Source organism: Ictidomys tridecemlineatus, chromosome 5, assembly GCF_052094955.1.
Source record: "Ictidomys tridecemlineatus isolate mIctTri1 chromosome 5, mIctTri1.hap1, whole genome shotgun sequence".
Taxonomy (NCBI): Eukaryota; Metazoa; Chordata; class Mammalia; order Rodentia; family Sciuridae; genus Ictidomys; species Ictidomys tridecemlineatus.
Genome location: NC_135481.1, coordinates 59,487,632 through 59,514,797, shown reverse-complemented (window position 1 = coordinate 59,514,797; position 27,166 = coordinate 59,487,632). Strand labels below are relative to the sequence as shown.

The 27,166-nt window shown below is 36.6% G+C and overlaps 3 protein-coding genes across 20 annotated transcripts in view; 1 reads left to right on the top strand and 2 right to left on the bottom strand.

The window, feature by feature from the left end:
* The window catches only part of Zbtb25 (zinc finger and BTB domain containing 25), a 79,200-nt gene that overhangs the window by 18,418 nt on the left and 33,616 nt on the right, over positions 1 to 27,166 (top strand). For 11 of the 17 annotated variants that reach the window (XM_040276401.2, XM_005322788.2, XM_078050050.1 and 8 more), the window contains one exon: positions 126 to 6,839. In XM_040276401.2, the coding sequence (XP_040132335.2) occupies positions 126 to 1,260 (1,135 nt within the window). In that variant the 3' untranslated portion in view covers positions 1,261 to 6,839. Of the gene's footprint in view, positions 1 to 125; positions 6,840 to 7,128; positions 7,163 to 20,009; positions 23,349 to 27,166 lie in introns of those variants that run through there. The other 6 variants (XM_078050054.1, XM_078050053.1, XM_078050055.1 and 3 more) reach the window with 5 other exon arrangements.
* On the bottom strand, positions 12,658 to 20,642 carry Akap5 (A-kinase anchoring protein 5). The gene is made up of 2 exons (XM_005322789.4): positions 20,496 to 20,642; positions 12,658 to 18,054 (listed from the first exon to the last, which is right to left on the bottom strand). The coding sequence occupies exon 2, from the start codon at positions 17,827 to 17,829 to the stop codon at positions 16,522 to 16,524; it is 1,308 nt and encodes a 435-aa protein (XP_005322846.2). The 5' UTR covers positions 17,830 to 18,054; positions 20,496 to 20,642; the 3' UTR covers positions 12,658 to 16,521.
* The window catches only part of Mthfd1 (methylenetetrahydrofolate dehydrogenase, cyclohydrolase and formyltetrahydrofolate synthetase 1), a 142,892-nt gene continuing 140,589 nt past the window's right edge, over positions 24,864 to 27,166 (bottom strand). For both annotated transcript variants that reach the window (XM_078050042.1, XM_005322790.5), the window contains 2 exons: positions 26,570 to 26,663; positions 24,864 to 25,083 (listed from right to left, as the gene is read on the bottom strand). In XM_078050042.1, coding sequence (XP_077906168.1) covers positions 26,574 to 26,663 — 90 coding nt within the window. In that variant the 3' untranslated portion in view covers positions 24,864 to 25,083; positions 26,570 to 26,573. The remainder of the gene's footprint in view (positions 25,084 to 26,569; positions 26,664 to 27,166) is intronic.

Below are 27,166 nucleotides of genomic sequence, written 5' to 3'. Positions count from 1 at the left end.
TTTATACTTCGTAAGAAGAAACTGCTTTAGACTAAGATTGCTGTTAACTGAAAGGCCAACTAGGTTGTGTTTTCATTTTGCATGGTTCTCTCTCTCTCTCTCTCTCTCTCTCTCTCTCTCAACAGTGAATGCATAAAAATCCAACCAACTGACATTCAACCTGACATATTCAGCTATTTGTTACATATTATGTACACGGGGAAAGGGCCAAAACAGATTGTGGATCATAGTCGTTTGGAGGAAGGGATTCGATTTCTTCATGCCGACTACCTTTCTCACATTGCAACTGAAATGAATCAAGTGTTCTCACCAGAGACTGTGCAGTCCTCAAACTTGTACGGCATTCAGATTTCAACAACCCAAAAAACAACTGTGAAACAAGGGCTGGAGGTCAAGGAAACTCCTTCCAATAACAATGGAAACAGAGCTGCTGTCCAGGGTGACCACCCTCAGTTGCAGCTGTCTCTTGCTATTGGGCTTGATGATGGCACTACAGACCAGCAGAGAGTTCATCCTGCTGCCCAGGCCTTGGAGGAGCACCAGAAACCCCCGGTGTCCATCAAGCAGGAGAGATGTGATCCAGAATCTGTGATCCCCCAGAGCCACCCCTCACCCTCATCAGAGGTAACAGGTCTCTCTTTTACAGAAAACAGTGTCAAAATACATTTATGCCATTACTGTGGGGAACGTTTTGATTCCCGTAGTAACTTAAGACAACATCTCCATACCCATGTGTCTGGATCCCTTCCATTTGGTGTCCCTGCTTCCATTCTGGAAAGTAATGATCTTGGAGAAGTACATCCACTTAATGAAAATAGCGAGGTTCTTGAATGCCACAGGCTCAGTTCCTTTATTGTCAAGGAGAATGAGCAGCCGCCTGAACACTCAAATCGTGATACCTCAGAGCCTTTGCAGATTAGTCAAGTATCTTTGATCTCCAAAGATACAGAGCCAGTAGAATTAAACTGTAATTTTTCTTTTTCAAGGAAAAGAAAAATCAGTTGTACCATCTGTGGTCATAAATTTCTTAGAAAGAGTCAATTGCTGGAACACATGTATACACACAAAGGTAAATCTTACAGATATAACCGATGCCAAAGGTTTGGTAATGCATTGGCCCAGAGATTTCAGCCATACTGTGACAACTGGTCTGATGTACCTGTGAAAAGTTCTTGCTTATCACAAGAACACTTGGACTTGCCTTGTGCCTTAGAGTCAGAGCTCACACAAGAAAATGTTGACACTATCCTTGTTGAATAGCAACTCCTCCTACAGAATTTTTATACCAATCCTGAAAAAAAATTCATGTGTTATTTTTTGTTTATGAATTATTTTCCTTCTCAAGTGCTTGACTTTTTTTGTAATCCAGTTTTTAAGGTTGTATATATTAGGTCTTACAAGACATGCCTATTAAAATGTAACCTTCAGTTAATCCTATGAACTTCTCATAAATTAAATCTCAGTTTAGAAATCAGAAATCAGTGTGGAAATTTATAGAAACTTAGAATCTAAGTTTTTCCAGGTTTCAGAATCAGTAAAATAAAATAGAATATGAAATCTGTTTTAAAGAATATTCTAGGGGCTGGGGATATAGCTCATTGGTAGAGTGCTTGCCTAATATGTGCAAGGCCCTAGGTTCAATCCCCAGCACTGCTAAAAATAATATTCTAAACTATCATTCATGGCTTATGTTTCATATGAATTTAGTCCCTATGAGGATTATTTTAAAATATTTTCTGCCATGTAGGAAATTAGTAGCTAATTTAATACATAATTATCAATAATACATATATTTGTCTTTTTAGAATTTTCCCCACTTTTTTTATTGGTGCATTAGAGTTGTACGTAATGATGGAATTTGTTGTTACATATTAACAATATAATTTGGCCAGTATCACTCCCCAGCACTTCCTCACTTCCTTACCATCTCCCACCCCTTAGTTCTTTTCCTCTATTGATCTCCCTTTGACTTCCATGAGATCTGCCCCAACCTTTCTTTTCCTTTTTCTTCTCTAGCTTATGCGTATGAGAGAAAACATAGGTCCCTTGACCTTCTGAGTTTGACTTTACTTAACATAATGACATCTAGCTCCATCCATTTTCCTTCAAATTACATAATGTAATTTTTCTTTATGACTGAAATATATAGTATATAGGATTAAGACGTGGCTATACTGAATCATGAGTAATTTTGTTGTTGTTGGGTATTTTTGGTTTTTTTTGGTACCAGGGATTGAACCCAGGGGCACTTAACCACTGAGCCACATTCCCAACCCTTTTTTTTGAGACAAGGTCTTGCAAAATTGCAAAAGCTGGCCTCGAATTTGCAATCCTCCTGATTTAGCTTCGAAAGCCACTGGGATTAAGGAGTGTGCCATGCCTGACTTTGTGTGTGTGTGTGTGTGTGTGTGTGTGTGTGTGTGTGTGTGTGTGTGGTACTGGGGATGGAACCCAGGGCATTCTGTCACTGAACTACATCCCTATCCTTTTTTTTTTTTTTAAGACAAGGTCTCCCTCTGATTCCAAGGCTGGCCTTGAACTTGTGATCCTGCTTCAGTTTCATACGTAGCTGGGATTACTACAGGTGTGTGTCACCATACGCAGCAAAATTTTACTAGGTTTGCAACATCTTTTATTTACTAAACATTGAGTATAGCTCTTTTAAAAAATATATTTCATTTAAAAGAGTAGTCGAGAGGGCTGGGGTTGTGGCTCAGCGGTACCACTCTCCTAGCACATGCGAGATCCTGGGTTCGATCCTCAGCACCACATAGAAGTAAATAAAATAGAGGTATTGTGTTCAACTAGAACTAAAAATAAAAATAAAAAATAAAAGGAGTCAGATTAAAAAATAATCTTAAAGAGAAATACATAAGCAGATCTACCTTAATCTCTGTTTTTATATGCTTAACTAATACCCTGGGGTTGTAACCTTCATCCCAAGCATTAAGAACAATTTGAGATATTTCTGAACATACATTTACATGAGTTTAAAGACAAAAGTGATAAAATACAAATCATCTTTCTACTGTCTTCTGTCAGGATTTTCTAGACTACATGGGTTAATGTTAGTTTTCTAAAAATCACTTGACATTTTTTAGAGGCATAATGGTCACTTTTTCTGTTCCTAAAACAAGCAAAGTAGATAAATTCAGTAATCTAGAACCACATTGAAAATCTGTGATGGTAGCTTTCCCTGTGTGAATAACTTAGTTTCCTTTTATATAATGGTGATATAAAGCTAAAATCCCAGAAAAATTAAAGTTTGTAGAATAAGTGATAGATACTGCTGCTCTCTATACCTGAGAAACATCTGGTCAAATTTCCCCATAAAAGATAGATTTAAATTGTTTCTGAAGAATTTAAATTTCAAGTACTAATAGTGAAGAATAATAAAGGAGAACTGGGGTTGTGGCTCAGTGGCAGAGTGCTTGCCTTGTATGTGTGAGGCACTGGATTCGAGCCTTAGCACCACATAAAAATAAACAAATAAAATAAAGGCATGCTGTCCATCTACCACTACCAAAAACAACAACAACAAAACCCAAAAAAACATAGCACTGGATTTATTAAAAAACAAAAACAGAAGAGACTCCAAACAGTCATCATTTTTGTGTATTGCCCTATTAAATTCTAAGCCTCACAGACATTTGAAGAACATTTAAGAGTTCCTACTCTTATTTTTATTTTATTTTATTTTTTCCTTTTGAGATGGGATTTTGCTCTGGTTTCCCAGGCTAGCTTTGACTTCCTGGGCTCAAGTGGTCCTTCCATTTTAACATCCTGAGTAGCTAGCTAGGACTACAGACAAATGCGACCGTGCTTCAGCCTTACAGACATTTGAATATATCTCATAAAATTGATTTGTAAGACTTGGAATTTAACCACATTCAAAAAATCTTTTTTTTTAATGACTTGTCTTTTTTTTTATTGGTTGTTCAAAACATTACAAAGCTCTTGACATATCATATTTCATACATTAGATTCAAGTGGGTTATGAACTCCCATTTTTACTCCATATACAGATTGCAGTATCACATCGGTTCAAGCTCCTTCCTAACTGCACACTTCTTAGGATATTTGGTGACGTACTCAACAATCTTGATATTCAATCAGGAGTGAGCTCAGAATAATCCACCTAATTAGAACACAAAGATTTTCTCTAGGTAAACAGTTTAGGTAAAATTACAAAGTGTTAACTTTTTCTTGAGGTCTGAATGAAGAATACTTCTAGGCATTGTATAAGGCAGTTGAATTTCTGCTGAAGGTGAGAAAAACCTCTTGGTGTCAAGAATGATCTGTGCTGAGAGCAAATTTCTTTGTTAATATGATCAATTGTATTGGGAATTGTTAAAAACAAATGTGTTGCTCTTTGGATTCAGAACTTCATCTAATCTTAAAATTTTTTCTACTAATTCACATAAACAATTACTCAAACTTATACTGCCCTTCAAGATTTCAACTCACAAGAACAACACAAATATTAACACTGATTTTATGTATTTTGGGCTTTTTGTGATATATTCTGTGATCTTCTATGTATTTTGGGCTATTTGTGATATATTCTGTGATCTTCTATGTATTTGGGGCTATTTGATATATTCTGTGATCTTCTTAAAGTAAATTTTTATTCTCATTAAGTTTTCTTATAGCTGATTAGCTATGCTAGACAATACTTTAAAATTAAAGTACAAATAAATCTATGTGAGTGTTAAGATAGTGGTCACCTGGATTTCTGTTCTTATACTTTCTTTTTAATATTAAGAATTCAAAGCATTGGGGTGTTGTGGTACACACCGTAACCCCACTAACCCCAATTACTCAGAAGGCTGCAGCAGGGGCATTACAAGTTTAAAGCCTGTCTGTGTGATATAGCAAGATCCCATCTCAAAAAAAAAAAAAAAAAAAAAATGGCAAGCAAGCAGATGCTCTTTCCTTGGTCCTTTTTTTTTTTTTTTTCCTCTTTTTTTGTTTTTTCCCTTGGTCCTTTAATATTCTGTCTTACAGTATGGAAAGTGTTGTTGACTTCATTTTATTGGGAAAAAAAAAATCCCAAAAGCTGAATTCCAGAGAGTCAGTAACTTTTTTTTCTTTTTTCATTCATCAGGCATTTTTAAAATAACTGTCATAAGCCTAACACTGGGCCCTGAGAGTTGTTTTTTTTTTTTTTTTTTTTTTTTTTGGTACAGGGGATTGAACTCAGGGGTACTTGACCACTGAGCCACATCCCCAGCCCAATTTGGTATTTTCTTAGAGACAGGGTCTCACTGAATTGCTTAGCATCTCACCATTGCTGAGGCTGACTTTAAACTTGGGATCCTCCTGCCTCAGCCTCCTGAGCAGCTGTGATTACAAGCATGCACCACCGTGCCTGGCTGGTTTTTTGTTTTCTTTAAGACATGATTCCTCACTAAAATTTTTAAAGTTCTTGTATGTAAAGCCTTTTGTTATGACTATATCATCTGCAAAATAGAACTATGTTTTTAGAAAGTATTCTAATAATGTAGGTTTGCTTAATGATTATCATTCTTAAAACTGGAAAACTAACTAGGCATTTTCCCCATGGGTCAGCTTTAAATTTTCTCTTCTTTTCAAATTCTACATATAGTTTTTTTTCTTGGAAAAAAATAGACAATTTCAGTATTTGTCCTTATGAGTGTATTATCAAAACTTAATGTCTAATAAGTAGTCTGCCTTATAAGAAAACCAAAATTCTTGATCTGTAATTTTTGAGATTGTTCCTTCTTGCTCTGGCTTTCTGATTTCCTACCTGTAAAATAAGTACAAGTAATACCTACCTCATAGGGGTGTTGTGAGGATTTGTATTAAAGTTGTGTTAAATTCTGTTAGTATTAATGATTAAAAACCAACCATAAAGAGAAAATTACATTTATTCTGTGACTAAAAATATTACCCAATATTTCAGCTTATAAATTCTAGAACATGTTAGAAGCAGTCGTGTACTATTTAATATTCAATAATTAATTGACAAAACTCATTTTTTACAAATAATAGAATTGCTTGAATTCTTATTCTACTGTAATTATAACAATTTTTCTTTAGCCTTCAGCAAAGAAGATAGGCTTTTGGCATTATTGGGAATAAAATCTTGCCAATTTCAGCTTTATTGGAAGTTTCTCCAAATGTGTTGTTTTCACATAGGAAAAGGAACAAAGACAATGAAGAAATAACCATTCATTTTTTTGATGAAGATGATTTTAATAGTAAATAGGAATAGAAAATGGAGTAAGGATATTACATGGTACTTCATTAATATTACTTTAAAATAGTATTAAAATAATTTTCACTAAAAACTGAAGGAAATATATATTATGGAAAAAGATAATCTGGAGAGTGTATAACTCTATTAAAATTTATTTGTACAGGCAAATGTTTGATGTTGTAACTCAGATTCTTGATGATCAATATCTATTTTTTTGTAGTAATTGAGGTAAAAATAGACCATGTCAGAGTTTTTATAATGTAACTTGTGTCTTTGTATGTTTTAAACTGAATGTAGGTCTTTGGCATTGTATTACAATTAATTTTTAATCTTAAGAGTGAAATGTGTAAATATGCTCTGCTATACCTACTTTTTTTTTTTTTTTTTGAAAACTGGTAAGGTTTTACTGTCCCATGCCTGGATGTCTTAGATCCGAAACTGTGATTATTATCAAGACCTGGAAAAATGTTTTGTGCTTCAACATGTGTCTGTACCACACTTGATTACCTAGTAGATATTGCTCCAGTGCAATTGACATTAAGTGTCATCAACTATATTTTGTGCCAAAAAACTCATTTAGTCAAATCAAAATATAAATAAAATATTTTAAAAGAAAGTTGAACTATAAATGTTTGCATAATAATAAAGGGCATACTGAAGAAATCTTAAAATTATAGGTAATTTATAGCAAATGCAGGAGACTAAAATCAATAATACATTGTATGATTAAATCTTTCAACTAATGTACTATGAATTTGCTTCAGAAAAATTCTTTTAGAAAGTTTTGTATTCTCCAGTTGGAATAGAAAAAATAGATTCAATGTACTTTATCAAGACAAATTAATGTAATTTATAAACAAAACCTTTTATTAGCTCAGCTTATAGATTGTGTTCTTATTTTACAGCAGTCCTGCCAAATATTGTCTTCCTAGTATTGAGGTAAGTAGTCTTTGTGCTGGGTAACATTTTGGAGGTGTGATGCAAAAAAGTATCAGTGGACCCTGTTCTTCCCAACCATAATCTGTGGTAAAAGAAAAGGGGTATCCTAATCAAATAAGTGCCTTCCAACTGCCATTTCTGGAAAGAAAGGTAATAAATGTCTAGTCATTTCCCAGAAGTTTCTTTGCCCCTATCTTCCCTATTTACATTATATCTCCTTGCCCCCAGTAACATGATCTACATCAGTGGTTCTCAACCATGTGTCAGTCAGGATGGGATTCTCCAGTGAAAAGGAACCAACAGGAGATAGAAAGATGAGATAGATATATAGATGTGTTACAAGAAATTGGCTCATGCATTTATGGAATTGAGAAGTCCCAACATCTGTATTTTGCAAACTGAGAAACAGGGGAGCCAATGGTGTAGTTCTAGTGTGGTGCAAAGGCCTTGAAACCAGTAGAGCTAATGGCAGAAGTTCCAGTTCAAAATTGGGCAGGTTTGAGACCCACGCCAGTATTTCAATATTCATCCAAAGACCGGAGATCAGTATCCTAAATTAAAAAAAAAAAATGCTTACAGACACCCAGAATACTGTTTGACTAAATATATGAATACTTCATGATCCAGTCAAGTTCAGACATTAACCAGCACACAGAGATATCCCCTTCTCCATGGTAACATCTGGCAGTATGGAGATGGTTTTGGTCATCTACTGAATTAGGAGATAAGGGAAGGTTGCTACTGGCATTTAATGGGTGTCAATCACGGATGCTGCTAAAAATATTACAGTGCAGAAGATAGCCTCCCACAATGAAGAACCACCCAGCTCAGTGTCCATGGAGCTGAGGTTGACCAACCCTAGTGTAAAAGCCTAATGTAAGTTTTGTGGTAGTTGTCAGGAATTAAAGGATGCAAAGAAACTTATTTTAAGATTTATATCCCAATTATTTTTGAAGTTAATTATTATTTTAATGGAGTATGTGATATGTTTGTTGTGAACTGAATTCTATTTGTATTATCCTATCCCCCAGATTATAAAAAATTAAAAATGTGATTATTTAAAAATCAGAGGTGTATTAATTGGAACAGTTTTAAATCTATTCATATACTATTTGAATGAAATAATTGTTGTCTCTAAATTCTCTTGGTGAAATTAAAATGGGATTGTAGGTTATAATTTTGTAAATCTTGGGGGATGGGGTTGTGGCTCAGGGGTAGAGTGCTCGCCTACCATGCGTGAAGCACTGGGTTCCATCCCTGGCACCATATAAAAATAAAATATTGTGACAACCTATAACTAAAAAATAAATATTAAAAAAATTTTTTTGTAAATTTTCAATTGGCCAAAAGGTGGCACCAGTGTACTTTTGAAAAATGCACCAAGTTTGGTGTTACTCTTAATTGTTAGCTACTTCTGGATCTGCCTTTACTTTATAGTCAGGATTTTCCTAAAATTTCAAGTTAGGTATTACAATATCTTAACATCCCTCTTTGATTAGGATGCCTCCACTTTACATGTAAATATCATATCAGTAGATAACTTTTTAAAGCATCCCACTTTTATTTTAATATTGAGTATTTCTGAGGATTTTTACAAGTCATTAACCAAAGGTCATGGGATTTTGGTCCAGTCATGTTGGCTCTTCTGATCAGGTGTCAAATTCAGTTGATGTTTTGTCTGGTGAAGGGATTTGAGAAAATAGAGACATTTGAGAAAATGATTCCTTGCTTTTTTTTTTTTTTTCACATCCACAATCTGAGGCAGACCATTTAATTTCTTTTACAACTATGGTTCAGCTGCTCACTACAGTGGTATTTTTTTTTTCTTCCTCATTTCCTTCCATCTAGTTCTAGTCTGAGTAAGCTGAGAATTCCTTTCTCTTTAATGGAATCCTCTTACCCTCAGCTCTTCTTGCCTTCCAAAAATTAGTCAATGTCTGTCTTTTAAATTTGTTCCCATTTCTACTACAAGGTTATTGTTAGTTTTCTCCTAGAACTTAATACCTAGCCACCAATTGCTTTCCTCAGTTTTATTTCACAGTTGATGAGCCAACTTGGAAAATGAACCCATTTCCCTCAGATAAATTTTCTTCCAATGTTTATACAATGTTATACTTTTTCCATTGAAACAACTTGGTGATATCAAATTAAAATAACAGAAATAAAGTAACCCTTTACCGTTGTCCTTTACTGTCAGAAGTCTGAAGGAGTGAGTAGCAGTGCACTGGGAGGGATTCCTTGTACACTGCACTAGTCCCTTCCCTTCTCAGAGCCAGGGAGAGGCTTATGGAAGGAGGCAGCCGGAGAAGGTGTCCCTCACCAGCTATAGTTGTGTTTTTACTGAGTTTCAGAAAGTCCCACATCAGATTTGTGTGTACCTAGTGAGTCTTTGAAGAATGAGACCTTATGAATTTAGCCTGTTTTTCTGAAGACATATGACATATGATACTTTGTTCTAAATATGTAGGTTAAAAACAAAACAAAGGAATGGGAGATGGGAGGGACTGAGATTTGTAGAAACTGCTTTGTAGGGAAGGAAATCTAAATAAACTGTAATGGTTCTTCAGCAAATATTCATCTGTTAACTTTTTGAATGAGAAAATGAAACATTTGCATAAGGAAGGGGAAAGGTCTTTAAATGCAGACCAAAGATTCCAGAGAAATGATATAAAAAATTTTCTTAGCCAGTCAGTTCTCATTTCCGAACACTTCCCCTTTCTCACAATTATGCAGTCTCATACTATGAGTGAAGTGGTTCCTGTCCTCTTTTTTCCAACCACAGTATTTTAAAGTATGGGAGGAAAGGCATATAAAGGGAAGACTTTTTTAAAAAAATTTTACGCATCTCTTTGTAGACCTCTCAAACTTTGATGGCTACACTCAGCCACCATGATGGCCCTGCAGATTATGTGTAAATACACAGATGGTATAGAGGTCATAATAAGATTTAAGTTTAAAGACTTGTCAAAATTTGTTATACGCTACAAATAGGTGGATTTTTTTTTTTACTGTTTGTAAAGTATGGCTTAATGAAAAAAGATGCATACCACTCAGATAAATACAGAAAAGTCTTATTAGAGTTTAACAAAACTTAATGATTGCTATTATTCACAGTTATTCATCATCTTTCAGGAGAAACGCATCAGCCAGATATTGAGCACATAGAGAGAACTCAGAAAATTAGAGATAATTCTATGCAAATTCATGCTGAAATCAGGGAAATAGCTGACAAGGCTATTTGTGACATATTTGGATAAAATATAGAAAATCCAGTTCATTTTTCTTCATCTGAATTTTGTAGTGACCATTTATTTTGGCATTCTATACATCTCAGCCTTCTAGCATTTAAGGGCAATTCTACTTTAGTCATTCTGTTAGGAGAATAGAAATACTTCAATTTTGTATGACACTTAGAGATATTCTGCCTAAATACCTGATTTTGCAAATGACAATTACACATGAAACCTGTGTCCTGAAATTTATACGTGAGGCTATTTGATGAGCACACATATGCATGCCTATAGCTGCGTTAGCTGTGGTGATGGATCACCAGGGTATCCCAGAGTCCCCCTAGTGACCATATTGGCCAGACATTTCTGTGTGACCCAAAGATACAGATGTTAAAGCAGGGATTTGGGGATAAAAGATTTAGATACAGGGCTGGGAGTGTGGCTCAGGGCAGAGTGTGTGCTTAGCATGCATGAGGTCCTGGGTTCAATCCCTAGCACTTAGGAAACATATGCAGTTATTTGCACCCAATCTCCCAGGAGGGCAGAAGTGGAAGACCCTGGTTATGGCCCCAAGTTCACCTATGAAAAATATATGAAAGGCTTAATCCTGCCCCATAATTGCAGTGTCATAAAGGTCAAGGCTGAAAGTCCTTTTTAAGATTAGTTACAAAGCAAATGGTGAGGAAAGTGTTTAGTCTTGCTGATGTACAGAAACCGCTAGGGACTGCTACCATGGTTATAATAGGTTGAAAATCAGTTTTAAGGCTAGGAGTTTTCCAAGCTAGGAGCTATCACCATCTTCTCTAGGTTTTACTTTTTTATGGTGCCTGCACCCAACATTGCTGAGAATTCACTGCAGTTCTGACAGTGTGTCATGTGTACATGTACAAACACACATGTATTTTTTGTAGAGCTCAGGAACAACCTTTGGTAAGCTTAAACTGGAAGTGGGGGAGGAACTCACAAAACAGTTGGAGCCAAGGTGGCTTTAACAGGGATTAGCAGAGTTGCCTGTGAGGACAAGTTTGCAAAAGGTAGTATATATTTCTAGAAATATGTAATTTGATGAAAATTTTAAAAATTTGATAACTGAGCCAGGTGCAGTGGCGCAGTCTGTATTCCCAGTAGCTTGGGAGGCTAAGGCAGGAGGATATTGAGTTCAAAGCCAGCCTCAGCAAAAGTGAGGCGCTAAGCAACTCAGCGAGACCCTGTCTCTAAAAATATAAAAATTACAGCTGGAGGGGCTGGGATTGTGGCTCAGTGGTAGGGCGCTCACCTAGCATGTGAGAGGCCCTGGGTTTGATCCTCAGCACCACATAAAAATAAATAAAATAAAGGTATTGTGTCCAACTACAACTAATAAATATTTTTTAAAAATACAGTTCAGTGTAAAGTGCTCACCTAGCATGTGAGGCACTGGATTTGATCCTCAGCACCATATTAAAAAAATAATAAATAAAATAAAGGTATTGTGTCCATCTACAAAAAAAAAAAAAAGACATTAACTGGAACTAGGTTTAGTTTTAGGACTTTGAAGGTACCATCAACTTTTAAATGGGTCCAAGTCTTTCATAGAGCCCAAATATTATTATTGGGCTGTAATTAAGAAAAACCAGCATTATGTTAGCAGTATGAATCAGTGTCTTAGTAGTCACAGAACTTTTGACACACCCAGCCTTAACCGGTACTACCTGGATAATTTAAGCATTTTTTACATCAAGATGGCTTGATTATTTGGGAAACCATAAAGATCATTAAGAAATCAGATTAATATAATTCAGAAAAGACAACTAATGAGTATATAGCAAGAAAGGATGAAAACTGCCTTTTTTGTTTCTATTATTATTTTGTTTTGTTAAGCAGCACTGGGGAGCAAACCCAGGACTTCTTGCATTGCTAAGCAAGAGCTCTTACCACTGAGCTCTACACCCCCAGCCTCCCAGTTTTCGTTAAATTCACAGGTGGCATCACATTCAGAACTTCCCTTTAGGTTGAATTGGTTAAGAATTCTAGTTCTCTTTTTATGTCTCTTGCTGAAAGTAGACTCCTTCAGGCACATATATAAAGTCTGTCTGATGCCCAATCAGCTGAGTGGAACTTTTGGTAAGGCTAACAAAGTGGTTTTATCAGTATGATATTTATAGTTTTATGAAGTGAACATAATTTACCATTTTTTAAAGCTGTGGATAAATAAACATTCTTTATTAATAATTAGTATCTAAATTAATTCAGCTTGAAACCTTTTTCTCATAGTATTATTTATTTAATACTAACATCTGATCCACAGTAATACAATACCAATTTCAATGAGAAATACAAATGGAATTCTTAAGACTTTCAGAATAGCTCATCCACTTAACATTTTTACAGACAATGAACTACTATAAATATGTAACGTTATGCAGGCCTTTTTCTGTACCTAGGCACAATTCAGAATGAATATACTGTTTAACTATTTTGAAACTGCTAGTGTATTCAGATGACACTTTGCCCCACACAACCCAAAATTACTCTCTGTTTCCCTATCTGGCCTCATGTTGCTGCACTGTCTGTGGCTCTTTGCCTTAACCTCTGTCCCAGCTTCTGCTGTCCTGCTCCCTAAACTGAGCTCTTGGAAAGCAGAGAACCTGTTCCATTATCAAAATGTTTGGCACGTGTAATGCCTAACAGAGGCTGAATTAAATAGTATTTAATCTGCACACATAAGTTTTATGAAGCTTCATTCTAATAAATGTAACTAAATAAGGATCATTATTTAAAATATCTTTCATAAAATGTACTATGGAGGATATTTTGAATTGTAAGAAACCTCATGTTACACAATAAAACACAGGAATTTGAAACTAAAGAACTCTAAAACTTAAGGGATTCAAAAATAGCAGGCAGAAAAATCAAACCCTGATGTATTTAATAGCAGATGAAATTAGAAAGTAGACTTTTTTCAGTAAAGTTGACATTAAAAGGATGTTTTCGAACAATAAGATTCTAAAGTCTCACAATTATTTTTAAAATTCTGTAAAACCCTAAAAAAATCTTAACTTTAAAAAGTAAGGCAACTTGAAGTTAGTTAGAAATTTATGGATAAAATTAACTCTGGAATGCATGCAGATTTGACTGGAGCCCTCTCATGATCTCTGAAACAACCTTTAGCAAGATGCTTCTTCACATATACTGGTGAAATAATACAAGTTCTCAAAAGTAAATTAGAAAGTTTCTAAAGACTCCACTGCATAGTAGCCCAATTAAGATCATTGCAAACTCTGTGCTGTCAAATATATTATCTTGAAAGAAAATTATGCAGACAGCTTTTATATGAAGAACTCCATTTGTGCCACATGCTTATTATTCTTTGAGGTGGAGGAGGTGGCAGGGAACATAATTTCTGTTTGAAAGTTCTTTTGTTTTCTTCTACCTTTACTGGGTACTATTTTTATATCTTGTAAAGTGCTTTAAAAAATGTTAGGTGAATAGTGCTACATAAAATAGAGGAGAATTTTAATATCCTGTGTTGTAAGAAGCAAAGTGAATAATACTTGACTCTTAAAAGGGGGAAGATAATATGCTGAAAAGATTAATAAGAATCTGATAAACTCCCCCAGGCTTGCAAAAAAAAATCTGAGTTCAAAGTGAAGCTAAATCCTAGCTAATAAATGTTCATTAAAAGCAATATTTATACCGTAGCAGATTTAAATGAAAATATGGTGTTCTTAAATTTAAGCTTTTTAAATGATCAAATGGATGTGAAATGAATCAGAACCTATTTATATTCACACAGTATTTTGCATATGTGGTAAAATTACTTAAAATAAATACTATTATAATAAAAAATATTTTATGAGAGACTTCTAGGCCATCCAATTCCTGCTTATTTCTATAACAAAAAACAATTTGGATCCCTTTAGAAATTCACTATAATAGGATTTGGCCATGTAACAAATATAATAGATTGAGACCAATTAATTTGAGGATTGTATTTTCAAATAAATACTAGTTATTTAATTCACCAGAAAAGATTGAGGAGAAACCACTTAATAAAGAACACAAATAAGAGTATACATATCATCATAAAAACAATCATAATGCATTCTAACCAAAATTACATTTATCAAACAGTGTGAAACCTAGATATTTCACTATACATATTTAGCTTGTATCTGTTTTTTTTAAATCCTAAATAAATGTCTAAACCTTCCAAACTGCTTTAAATAATTGATGAATGCTATACTTTTGCTTGTTCATAAGAGATTACTGGAAAATTATAATGCAAGTATATTGGCTTGGAGCAATCCTTGTAATAAATGAAGACAGGATTCTTCAAAATACTATACAATGCACCAACCTTAATCAGGTTTTTAAGCTGTTCATTTTAATATGTGATATTTGCTGGTAGCTTTCTAAGTATATTAGCACCACATAAAGAGTTTTTCAAAGAATATGACTTAATCTTTAAAAAATATTGGTAGAACTTGTATAATTAAAAGACAAGGATTTCTTGGGTCATTTTTTATCTTGCTACTAAAGGAAACTTCCCCACCAATTTTATAAATATGAAGGTAGGAAAATCTGGGAGAAATATTTTTGTACTGTAGCAAAGAATCTTACTAATAATATCCATTATTTGGTTTAATTCCAAAGTCAGACTAGCTTTCTCTGTCAGAGGTCTCAAAACTTATTTACCAAAAAATGAATTATAGGAAAAATTAGCACATAACTTTGTGTAAGCAATCTTGAAATGACGCCAAGTCGTCACCCAGATCATTTAAAATCATCTAATGTGCATCCTTCCTCTAAGGTGGTCTTCAACAAACCTTACCATTCATACTTCCATTTCTTCATGTGTTTCAAGTAGTAACACCATAACTCAGTTTAGAAAATGGGAGACTATACAATATGAACTCTAACCTGTGAGGCAAGGAAGTATGTTAGGGTATCGTGGCCATTTCATACAAGAAAACATAGAGGATAGAATTTTCTCCCAAAAACATGGCAATCATTAATGTGATTGAATGCTTCTCTTTAAATAACTGAATAAAATGCAAATGAGCCCTTCTCGTTTTTGTAAAATATTAGCTGGACTGGAAATTGTGATGAAAAGTTAATTTTCAATATCCATGTAAAATACTTTTTACTGGTTTCTCTTAACACATAGACACGCTGAAAATATGTACCTTATAAATAACTATACATGGCTCATTCTTAGCCCAGAATAAACAACATTTTCACTAGAATATTATAATTTCCTAGGATCTTTACCATCAGATCTCTCCCTTCCTTGAGGAGAGGTTGGTAAATAGGGTCTTTAAAGAAGAAATTCTTCAAGAAGAACTCTGTGCTGTGATCATTTGTTACTTCTCCTGGATGAAAAGTAATATTCCCCTCATTTTGTTTTCATTGTTTTGTTTTACACTTTTCAGCAGACCAGCCGGTATCAGCTGGTATAAAAATGGATATATACAGATCTGCTGGGTCTAAAGCAAGGTGGAAAGGGAAACTGTATCCCTTGTTTCCACACTATTTGCCTATTTGAAGGATCTCACGAATGGTTTTTGTAAGGGACTTGAGCAAAATGAGAAAACCACATATGTTTAATTCCAGTATGCATATTATGCATACCCTCTGCTGAAATTAGAAATGAAATATATTTTTTGAGGTAATACTACTGCTGAGGAATATAATAACTATAAAATATACATTCACAAAAATAACTCACCTTATTCACCATTTTAAACAACATAAAAGTGCAGTGTAAAAAAAGTTTTTGAAAGCTGAATTCGATGTTACATAGCATTGAACTATTAAAAAGAAATCAGACTTTGACATCAGAGAACAGTAAAGAGCTTATGGCATACTTCAGTGCTCAATAAATATTTCCTTCCCCAAACAATCTCCATATGCCATTTTAGTACTCCCTGTATGTCACTTTGTGTTGCAATCTGTGCTGACTTCCTTCAATCCAGAAGTGACTGCATTTCAGTGGTAGAGTTTTATGAACTTGATTTACTCTTTAGCACTTGTAGGCCGGGATTTTTACCTTTAATTCCACAAGTGATAAATCTTATTTGTTTCTGAACAAGAAATGCCACAAATGTGTAAATGGTTAAGCTTTTCTTCCTTGACCTGGAAATTAAGTCACTGTAGGAGAGTGTTTATCTTATTATCATCGGAGGCCATTTCATTAACCAGCTGTTCTATAGACAACTGGATAGCATTCCTGACAAGAGAAGAAGCTGTTTCTATTAAGAGTGTCTCATATTGTTCTGGAGTTCTACCCTCAAAACCACTATCATTAGCGAAAACCCCTACTTGCTCATTTTCTATTGAAATTAAGAATGGCTTTGGGACATTTTTAGATTTCTTAACATCAAATTCACTGATTTCAGTGTCTGTAATAATAATAGCAATTGGCTCCATTCTTTTGCTTTCTTCTGATTTGGGTTTCTCTGCATCGATCCCATTTTCTTTCAGATCTGATTCCTGGCTCAATTCAGTATCTTTTGGCTTATTCTCTTCAGCTACCATCTCTCTACTTTCATAGTCTTCACAGTATGGTCTGCTTTCTAGGACACTGTTACTGGATTCTTCCACAGTTTTCTGATCTGGGATTGCAGGAGATGGAGGAACATCAGAAGCCACTAGTTGCTGGTTGTCTGTTTCTGAACTTGCAAGCGGGCTTGCTTGTTGGGGTTGAACACTTTGTTTTTCTTCAATCATTTCAATTTCCTTTTCAAGGATTAGAGTTCCTGTTTGAATAGCAGAATGCCCATTATCTAATTCAAGTTCTACTGAAATCACGTTCTCTCCAGATGTTATGCTGCTGTTCACATTTGATTCACAGACCTCATCACCATCTTTTTGCAGGACGCCTTCACTTAGGTCCTGGGCTGACTTAGCCTTTGTTGCCTGGTCATTTAATTGGGTCTGAGTTTGTATATCCAACCCTTCAGCCTCTTTTTGGACTTTGATGGTGCAGTCTGAGTCTTCTGTAATTCTGGAATGATTACTTCTTTGTGCACCTTTTGAGAATTTTATGCAGGGAATCTTAATTCTGGATTTTACCTTTTTCTTAGGAAGATCAGCATCCTCATCCTTTATTTCAGGTTGCACTTCAGCCTTAAATGACTTTTGCTGCTTTGAAGAATCTGACCTTTTCCTGTGTGTTACTAGACGTTTGATTGAGGCCCAGGTGCCCCCTGGGTGCTGTGGCTGATCAGAAGCTCCTGCTTCTACCCGACACTCCCTTGCCACATTGGCAGCCTCAGAGACAGCTTTGGGCTTCACTGCCTTGACTGCTTTCTTTCTTCTCTTGAAGCAAAGCATGGATGTTTTTTCCTCATGTCTTTCATTCTGAGGACTGACTTCTGCTAATTTCATTTCATCCTTATTTTCTACTTGAATTTCAGAAACTGTGGTCTCCATATTTACACCACACTCTTTCATTCTCTAGAAAACTATATTATTTCTTCCTTAGGCAGCCTTTTAGGGCAAACCGGTGGACAAAAATATTCACACTGAGTAAAATCTCTCCCAGGTATATTCATTCCTTTCATCCTACTTTATACGGTTGTTTTAGGGCTTTCTCTAGTATACAGATGCCTCATTTCTCTATTGGTTGCAATTTCTTTTTTAATTTCTTCATGAAAGGTCTTCTATTTCAAGACCAACCTGATGAGAATAAAAAAAATGGTATTTTATTTGACCATGAGAATATTATTTTCTGTGAACATTATTTCAGTTGAATGTAGATTCTACTGGACATGTTTTCCATATAGTAACTTCCCAAATGACTAAAGAGTAGAAATTGGGGTTCTACTTTTGCCCTATCAAAAATATTTTGATATGAATATATATTTTCTTTTTTGTGAAAATTTCATTTTGGATTACTCTGCAAGTCTGATATTGTCAATTCTTTAGTTGGGCTTGTCTTCATGAATTATTAATGATCGTAAATTGTAAGTTTAGCAAAAAACAACTACAAACAACAAAAAACAGTGAAGGGCAGGATGACAAATAATCTAATATAAAGAATTTTGAAGCTGCAAAGGACATCAGAGATTACTTGAGGTCATTCAGGTCCAGCCAGATGACAAAATTGAGCTCCAGAGGGGGCACTTGGCAGATAAGGTCATAGCCATAGTTAGAAGATTTTGACTCTCTAGAGTTCTTTCCATTGTACCATAAAGTTTCTGCTCTAAAAGTGTATGTTCTATCAAGAAGGTGCTAGTTTTCATACATACTCTTAGGAAAATTTAACATCACTGTCAATCTCCACTCTCAAATTAGTTCTATAACTTTGGTGTTTCACTTAAGTGTTTGCTGTTCATACTTTTTCCACTGTGGTATGCACGTAGTTGGAGGTTGGTACAAGTTAATGATAATAGCTGACATATGTTCAGCAACTCTTGTGTATTAGTCCATGCTGAGCACTTTTACATACATCTCTAACCTGAACCAGGATATTACCAAATGAGTGGGTGGTAGTATCTCTGTCTACAGATGAAACAGCTTTCCTAAGATTACAAAGTTAGGTCACAGGCTCACATTCAGCCTAGCGCTGCCTGTTTCTAAAACCTATGCTCTGAAACTGGGCTTTAAGAGTTTCATCAGAAAACTATTTTTTTTTCTTATCTTCAATAAATCCATTAGTCAAATTTTAAAAAATTGTTTAATGGTCATTTAATTAACCATAATGCAGCCCATCAACTCATAATTGAACCTAGACTGAGTTCTTACTATTTTAAAACCAAGCTTTTGAAAGTCTTTTTATTTTTTGGTTCTGGAACCAATTTAAAAGCTAAATATAAATTGATACGCCATGCAATTGGCAATTGATAGGCTAAACAAAAATATGAAGGAGTATTTAAAATTAATCCACAGAGTAGTATGATAGCATCAAAGAATGCAGATATGAGGTGATTACCTAACAAAAAAATCCTATAAATTTTAGTTGGTATCCTAAAATACGCAAGTGAATTATTTTCTCAACTGTTTTTTATGTAAATCCTAAATGAAGTTTCATTTGGGTAGCCCTTGGTTTTGTGAACTGGAATTCTGGAAAATCAGTTTATGATCTAAGGAAATATATTTTTAGGTTCAGTATGGCATACTTCATGCTTCTAAGACAAAGTCATTCTAGAACGATGGCAGAAAATATGAACATTTTACAGTATCTTTCACTCATAATGCTTCAATCAGCACCAGAACCTCAGCTGATTGTAACTCAAGTCTTCTCATCTCTTGTGCATTCTCAGAGCTTAAGCATTTTTAGTAAGCAGAGGATGTATTACTAATAGAAATATTGAAAATAGATTATTTTTAAGAATGTATCATTAGAAACTAACCTGAATTGCCCTAAGACAACTGCTTGTAAAGCTCACTTGAATGTATATCATGCTGTAGAAACAAACATCCAAACAGAAGCCTAACAGAAGTGGAGGTGGGGGAGGGCGGGAGGCAGTCTGTAGACATTAAAACTTAGAAGAATGTTAGATTGCTAATGACTCGTCTTTAACCTGCAAGGGTAGCTTCACTGACTCAGGAAACCTTAAAGCCCCCGTTTTTCACCGAATCTTATGTCTCTAATGCCACATAAAATACCACCTCCCTTCTATGCCTTGCAGCAAAGAGCAACCACTACCTGAGGAAAGCAAAGCATCTTTCCCGAGCACCAGATATGGACCACGAAGCTTCCTTCTGGAGGAATGAATCTCTCTGGCTTGATACCCTTTATGGCAGGATATGGAGCGCTCAGGATAAAGTACTCAAAAAGGAAAATGTCGGGGGCGTGGAACAGATAACCAAGCTTCAAGCTATCTGTAAAATTATAATGGTCAGGAATCTCAAGTCACATTTTCCAAAACAGGGTAAAGGAGAGGGGGGAAATACCGTAACCCATGCTTCTGGTACTAGCGGTAAAGCCAAGTGGGTAGGTGGGAGACGCCTGCGGACTAATGACCTTCTAGGTTCTCATTCCTGGCCATCTCGGAGGACCCGGGTCCCCCTTGTAGTGAGGGCACCTCCCACCCACTCTGCCGCACAGGAGGTGAGCGGACCTGACACTTCTCCGACCCACCGCCTCCGCAGCCTTCTAACCTGCCTTCACTTACCGTTAGCGCTGGCGTGAACTCCACTGCTGAGGTTGGGCAATCTTGCGCAGCACTGCGCCCAGACAGCCTGGGAACCACCTCGCACCCTGAGCAAACAGCCCTCTGCAGAGGGACTGCAGCCAGGCTGCGCCCCTTCCCCAGCAGCTTGAAGATTGACAGCCGGCCTCACCAATGCGCGAGGAGCGGCGGGGCGGGGCCGGAGGCAAGGCGGGGCAACCCTAGGGGCGGGGGCGCTGGGAATGGGGGATCCACCTGTGAATAGTTTGCAGCCAGCTGGAGAGCTCCCTTCTGGATCATAGCCGGTGATGCGAATTCTCCCTGCGGTCTCAAATCAGGGCAAGGGCAGAGGTACCACCGAGAGAGTGGTAAGATGGGGGAGGTGACCAAAGAAGAGAACCCCGCATTTTTCAAAGTAGCAAAATCCTTTTTTAAATTATAGGCACTCCCATTAAATTACCTCCACGAATATTGAAAGACAAGGCAGACGTCTAATTTTAAAAGCAGGATTCAAAGTGCATAGAGTAGTGAAGTGTCAGTTGGAAAGAAAATTACATATAAATCCAAACAAAAAGAAACAAAACTTTCCCAGCAGTGGCTTTGAATATGAAGTTCTCATGGTTCTTGCCAAACAGGCTCTCAGACCTGACTCCCAGTAGGAGGTGGAGATGACAACATCTAAGCCAACAAGGTGAGAAGGGCACGGATCGCAGTCCCACCACTTCTTCTTTTTTTAATAAATATTTTTAAATTGTAGCGGACACAATACCTTTATTTAATTTATTTACTTATATGTGGTACTGAGGATCAAACCCAGGGCTCACATATGCTAGGCAAGCACTCTACCCAGAGCCACAACCTCAGCTCCAAGTCCCACCACTTTTAATAACTTACATATATTTCCTAAAATAAGTTGAAATAGCTTTAAGTTACTTATGTTATAAGCATATAATTCATTATGTGATTAACTTTGTCTCTCTTAATTAAGCAGGCGTGGAAGAGAGGACATTTCTTACTATTCCAGTCTGTCAAAGGGTTCAGGCATTTTCTACCTTCCGGCCTGATGGTATTTTATTTTCATGGATTTTCTGAGCCTTTACCTAAAAATGGTTCTAGTCGTGGTTAAAAACTGCACAAGTACTTATTTGTAAACACAAAGCATGAATGTAACACCCAATGAAAGCTTAGGTTGACTTGCTTTGGGAGCACTCCTGGGAGCTTCAGCTGTGAGGTCCAGCCTCCTCCCTGAACCTTTCCAGCAGAACCTCCAGATGGTGGAAGGAAGAACTCCTGAAAAACAGCAGCACTTCTTTCTTCAATGGGACCATCATCTTAGTGTGTGTGTGTGTGTGTCTCCATTTTTGAATGTTTTCCCAGGAACACCTTTTACCTTTGTAAGATTTTTTTAATTCCTTTTTTCCCCCAGGGCTGAGGACCAAACCCAGGGCCTTGCGTGTGCTAGGCAAGTGCTCTGCAGCTGAGCTAAATCCCCAACCCCACTTTGTAAGATCATTCCACCAAGACTTATTAAGGAACAAACTGCACAAAAACAAACTGAAGTTGGGCACAGCAGTCCACGCCTGTAATCCCAGTGGCTCAGGGGGCTAAGGCAGAAAGATTGCAAGTTCAAAGCCAGTCTCAGCAACTTAATGAGGCACTTAGCAACTCTGTCTCTAATTGCAATATAAAAAAAGGGCTGGGGATATGGCTCAATGGTTGAGTACCTCTGGGTTCAATCCCTAGTACCCCCCCCAAAAAAAAAAACCAAACAAACAAATAATCCAACAAAGCTGAATTGAAGTTGTCAGGATCTTAAATTTGCAGATAAGAGCTGTAAAGCAGGAAACCCATAAACATCTATAAGCATCTGAATTAAGAAATTCAGTTTAGCACTGTTTATCCAACAATCATAGGTGTGTGAAAATGGCTTTGATATCTCCTTATGGGCTGCTAACCCTGCTTCTGCCAGTTTTGAAGCTTAAACAAGACAAAAAAACTGAACTTAGTGGTCCACACCTATAATCCTAGTGACTTGGGAGGTTGAGACCAATCTCAGAAACATACTGAGATCCTGACTCAAAATAAAAATAAAAAGACTGGGGATGTAGTTCAGTGGCAAACTGCCCTGGGCTCAAACCCCAGTTCTGCACAAATAAATAAGAGCAAAAAGAAATTCATGCCACTTATACTCAAACTCCAAGATTCTTCAAATCTAGTGGACCTGAGAATTTGCAGCAGTTTTAGGCAACAATAAGGATGGTTTACCTAGATGAGGACAGGGCAGAATAGCTGTCTTAGTAGAGAGCACTGGGAAATGAAGAAAGATTCATGTTGAATGATATAAAGTCCACCTTAATGACTCGTAGATCTTATTCTACTTGCTTAAAAAAAAAAAAGTAAAAGGGAGCAGAAAAGCAGTTTGAGGTCAGAGGTAAATTTATCTTGTATTTGAAAGACAAATTAAGAGATTTCTTTGAGGTATATTACAAATAACTTGTCCCTGACTTCTACCACACATAGTCATTCACACTGAGTATAGTACTATAAATAAAATACTGCACTGTGGTTTTTCTTTAGGATTTGACTAGAACCCGATGCCAGATCTATTTTTTAAAAAATGTATCCAGTACCTCATACATGAAAGAAATCTGTCATCCCTGAATGCACTTAAGTGACAGTTAAGACTGTTGAAATTATTACACATATCATTGTCTACTACTCTATTAGTAGCTTTGCATTATGTAATAGGAAATGGGCTATAAATGTCTCTCCAATTTGATGAGAAATTACCCTACTTACAGTTTATCATGTAATATCACCAGATACAGTGTGACAATAAAATAGTTTACACATTTATCTGAATCATACCATCATACCATTTCTCCAACTCTGGTCACTACCCACCCACAGTCCAGGCCTGAGCTGTGGAAGTGGGTAAGCCCTTCAAGAGTCTTAACATTTCAGAGGTCTTCTGAGAAAAAGTCCTTCAGCCCCTTTCCCTAGCACACCATGAAGTGAAACTGTGGTTCCAATTTGCTGATGGTTGATCTGCCTGGGGGCAGCATGAAAGTTGCAGAGAGCCACCAGAAACCCAACAGCAGTTCTTCTGGAATCTGCTTTAATTGGCAGCACATAAATGTTGCTGACTCAATTTGAATTAAGTGTCTATACATTTTCAATTCACAGCAACAGCCTAGCAGTAAGATGACTAATATGGGGAAGGAACGCAGTCACAGCCCAGAGAACAGTAAGAACAGACAAAGGGAAGCAGTGATCAAAAGTAACTCCCAACCCCAAGGTGAAAACACTGGGCCTTCTCTGGTGACACACATAAGCACTCCACGCACCAATGCTTCTATGGTCTTTAATACAAGTCTTCACTTGACCTGCTGTTATTTGGCTGCTTGTGCCTTCTTTCATTGTGGAAATAGCATCTGTAAGCTGGTACGTGTGACACATCTTCTTTATCAAAGACTGAAAAAGCAATTTCACAAAACCCATGCCATCAGGACTGCTCAGCAGCCTTCTAACCTCTATTTCCTCTCTTAGCTTCTTCTACCCTTATCATTCCTTCCTTCTGGAGGGATATAAAAAAGGCACAGCTTACCACCTCTCACAACCTGGCAGGAGTTGCCTTCTAGGTAGAGCTTGGAGAGACGGACTGATGGTAGAGAAAAGACTTTGGAAACAAAACAACTTACAAGTTCATGGTGCAGGCCCTGGCAGTGCAATCTTGCAGTTTGCCTTTCTGTAAAATGGGGATACTAACTTAATTTAGAGATCTATTCTATCATAGTTAATATTTACACATTTTTAAGCAAAGGTTAGCTCTTACTTTGAGATGACAGGTCTCTCACAAGAAAAGTTAGAATATTCTAGGAAAAATTAAATTCTATAGAAAAGCCCAGACATTTAGTAGCAACTCAATAAACAACTGCTGAACCAGCAAGAGTAAAAAGGATTAACCTATGTCTAGTGCTATGACATTCCTTCCTAAGGACTTAATGGTGCTAATGCTATGATAGAAATGGGAATTCCAAGGAAGCTCATATATACGCAAACCTATATACGCAATACTTCCCTAGGATGGGGGTGGGAAATGAACAATATAGAAAGGTATTAGATAAAAAGGCAAATCTTCCTTCATACCCTACTCCACTCTGACCTTCTTAGGTCTCCTGAATCATGGGTCCTTGAAGAGATACACAAGCATGAACATATTCCCCACTTTAAACACAACTGATCACAAAGTACATACTGCAATTTGCTTCTTCAGCTCCAGGGGGCTGCCCAACAGATGGGTTCAGATAGGATGGCAGTGACACTGCAGCACAGTCTATCAGTGCTATGATTTACATTTTAACACCAAGATAGCAAAATTACTTTCTTTTTATTCTGTAGAACTTCATTAAAGTAAATAGGTACATGAGCTATGTTAATTTGTACATAATCATGAGAATTAAGGCTGAAAAAAGGCTTGTAGGCAGACTCCCATTATTCATTTCATAAGACCCTCGGCAGCGGCTGACTTCTCACAACTTCCCACCACAGTGGGCCAAACTTTCAAAGTGGCTTCTTGGAGAAGAATGATCTAGAAAGAAAAACAAAGAAATAAATGTTTTCTCTTTGCACCAAAATGTTTCTTCTTTCCTTCCACACTGCATTATTCCCCATTCATATTGCTAAAGCTGTTGACATTTACATGCTCTCCCACCTTCTAGGTGGGTCTGCCCATAATAGGTTGGAGAATAATGCATGGCATTTACATGAAGGTTATGTTAATACTGCTCAGGAACACACCAAGCAGTAAGCCAGGACCGCATTTCCAGTAGTTCACATGCCCTCTCAAAGAACACAGTCTCCCTGGCATTGAGCTCAAAGTCTCTCTTCTTAGCATCCTCACCATGACTTAAATGTTACATTTTGCTTCCATCTGGACCTTTACTTTCTCAAATGATATAAGAGCTTTTATTCTGCCCTTTGATGCCCTTGTCTTTTCTAGCTCTTTCCATCATTTCTCAAGCCGTCCCTCCTCTGGTTCCAGTTTGGATTTGTAACTCGAGATCATTTACATAGTCGTCAGTACACCTGTTACTGTCAAAATCAGGACTCAATTTCCTAAAACTCATCTTCCTCTTTTCTTGGTTTATTTCCTCATTTTTACAGGGTACATTGCTAAATAATTTCCTAAGAGGAGATGTGGAAGTGGCAAATCTGTGCATATCTGAAAACATCTGGACAGATTTGAATGGGTTAACATAGAGGGAAAGTTATCTTTCCCTGAACTTGGGAGATATTGCATTGCCATTGTTAAAAAGCCTCTTATTGATGATAAGACAGGTGTTCAGGGTAATTCTCATTTTTTCACAGGCAAATCATTTTTTTTTTCCCTTACTTGGAAAAGATTGTTTAGGATTTTCTTATTAGATGTTTTTGAAATTTCAATTGGATGTGCCTAGGGATAGTTCACTCATTGTGATTCACTTAAGAACCCAAGAACTCCTGGACTGGTCCTGTTTTCTTCTTCTTCTTCTTTTATTTTTTAAATACTTTTTTAGTTGCATATAGATACAATACCTTAATTTTATTTGTTTATTTTTATGTGGGATCGAATCCAGTGCTTCACGCATGCTAAGCAAGTGCTCTACCACTCAGCCACAACCCCAGCCCCATTTTCTTCTTTACTCTGCTTTCTGGGACATTTACTCAACTCCTGCCTTCTGTCTGTTCAAACTTGTTGATACAGATCTCTAGCTGGTCTGGCCTCCAACATGCCATCAACTTTTAGCTCAAGCCTAACCTTCTCTGCTGGCCCTCCATAGTTCATTACAGCAACACGCTCCCCTGCACAGCCAACCCAGGACAAGCCTGCTCTTTTCCTAAAGATGTGTTGAAATACAAATATCTCATTCACTGGCTATTGCTAACTCTCATTCTTGATCTCCTCCCCTCAGTGAAGTCCAAAAAGAAATGTTTTGAAAGCATTAAAATTTGAATTTTTACAATTGTTGATTTCTGTAATACTAAATATAGTATAGAGGGAAAGAAAAATAAAACTCTATCCAATAACAATTTACCTGTTTAAAAGAGTCCATTCACCTGTTCGGTTTCAGGGTCCAAGTCAATGTCATAAAAACAGGGCCGGGTAGGGAGCCCAGGCATTGTACTCATCTAGGATGTAAAACAGCATGAAAAATGAACTTAATGTGATTTTTTTCGGGGGTGTGTGTGTGTGTGCAGAGTACCATGGATTGAACCTGGGGCACTTTACCACTGAGCCACATCCCCAGCCCCCATTTTTAAATTTTGAGACAGGGTTTCACTAAATTGCTTAAGGCCTTGCTAAGTTGCTGAGGCTGGCTCCAAACTTGCAATCCTCCTGCCTCAGCCTCCTGAGTAGCTAGGATTACAGGAGTGCACTACTATGTCCAGTACAATCATTACTCTTAAACTTATAGTGCTTATATGTTTATTCTTGCTTCTTTTCTAAAGTCTTGACTTTAATAAATACCTGCTTAGATGCAAATTCACATGGATTGTAAGTGTGAACTTGGTATATTTTTATGTGTAACCATACCCTGTATAATGAACACACACAAGTTCCAAATCAGAACCAGACAGGAAAACAACTTAGGCTGAACTTTTAAAATTTAAGTATAAAAACACTGTTAAGT

What these genes read in the sequence shown, in the direction of transcription:
- Akap5 (XM_005322789.4), bottom strand. Translation starts at nt 17,829, where the DNA reads ATGAAAGAGTGTGGTGTAAATATGGAGACCACAGTTTCTGAAATTCAA.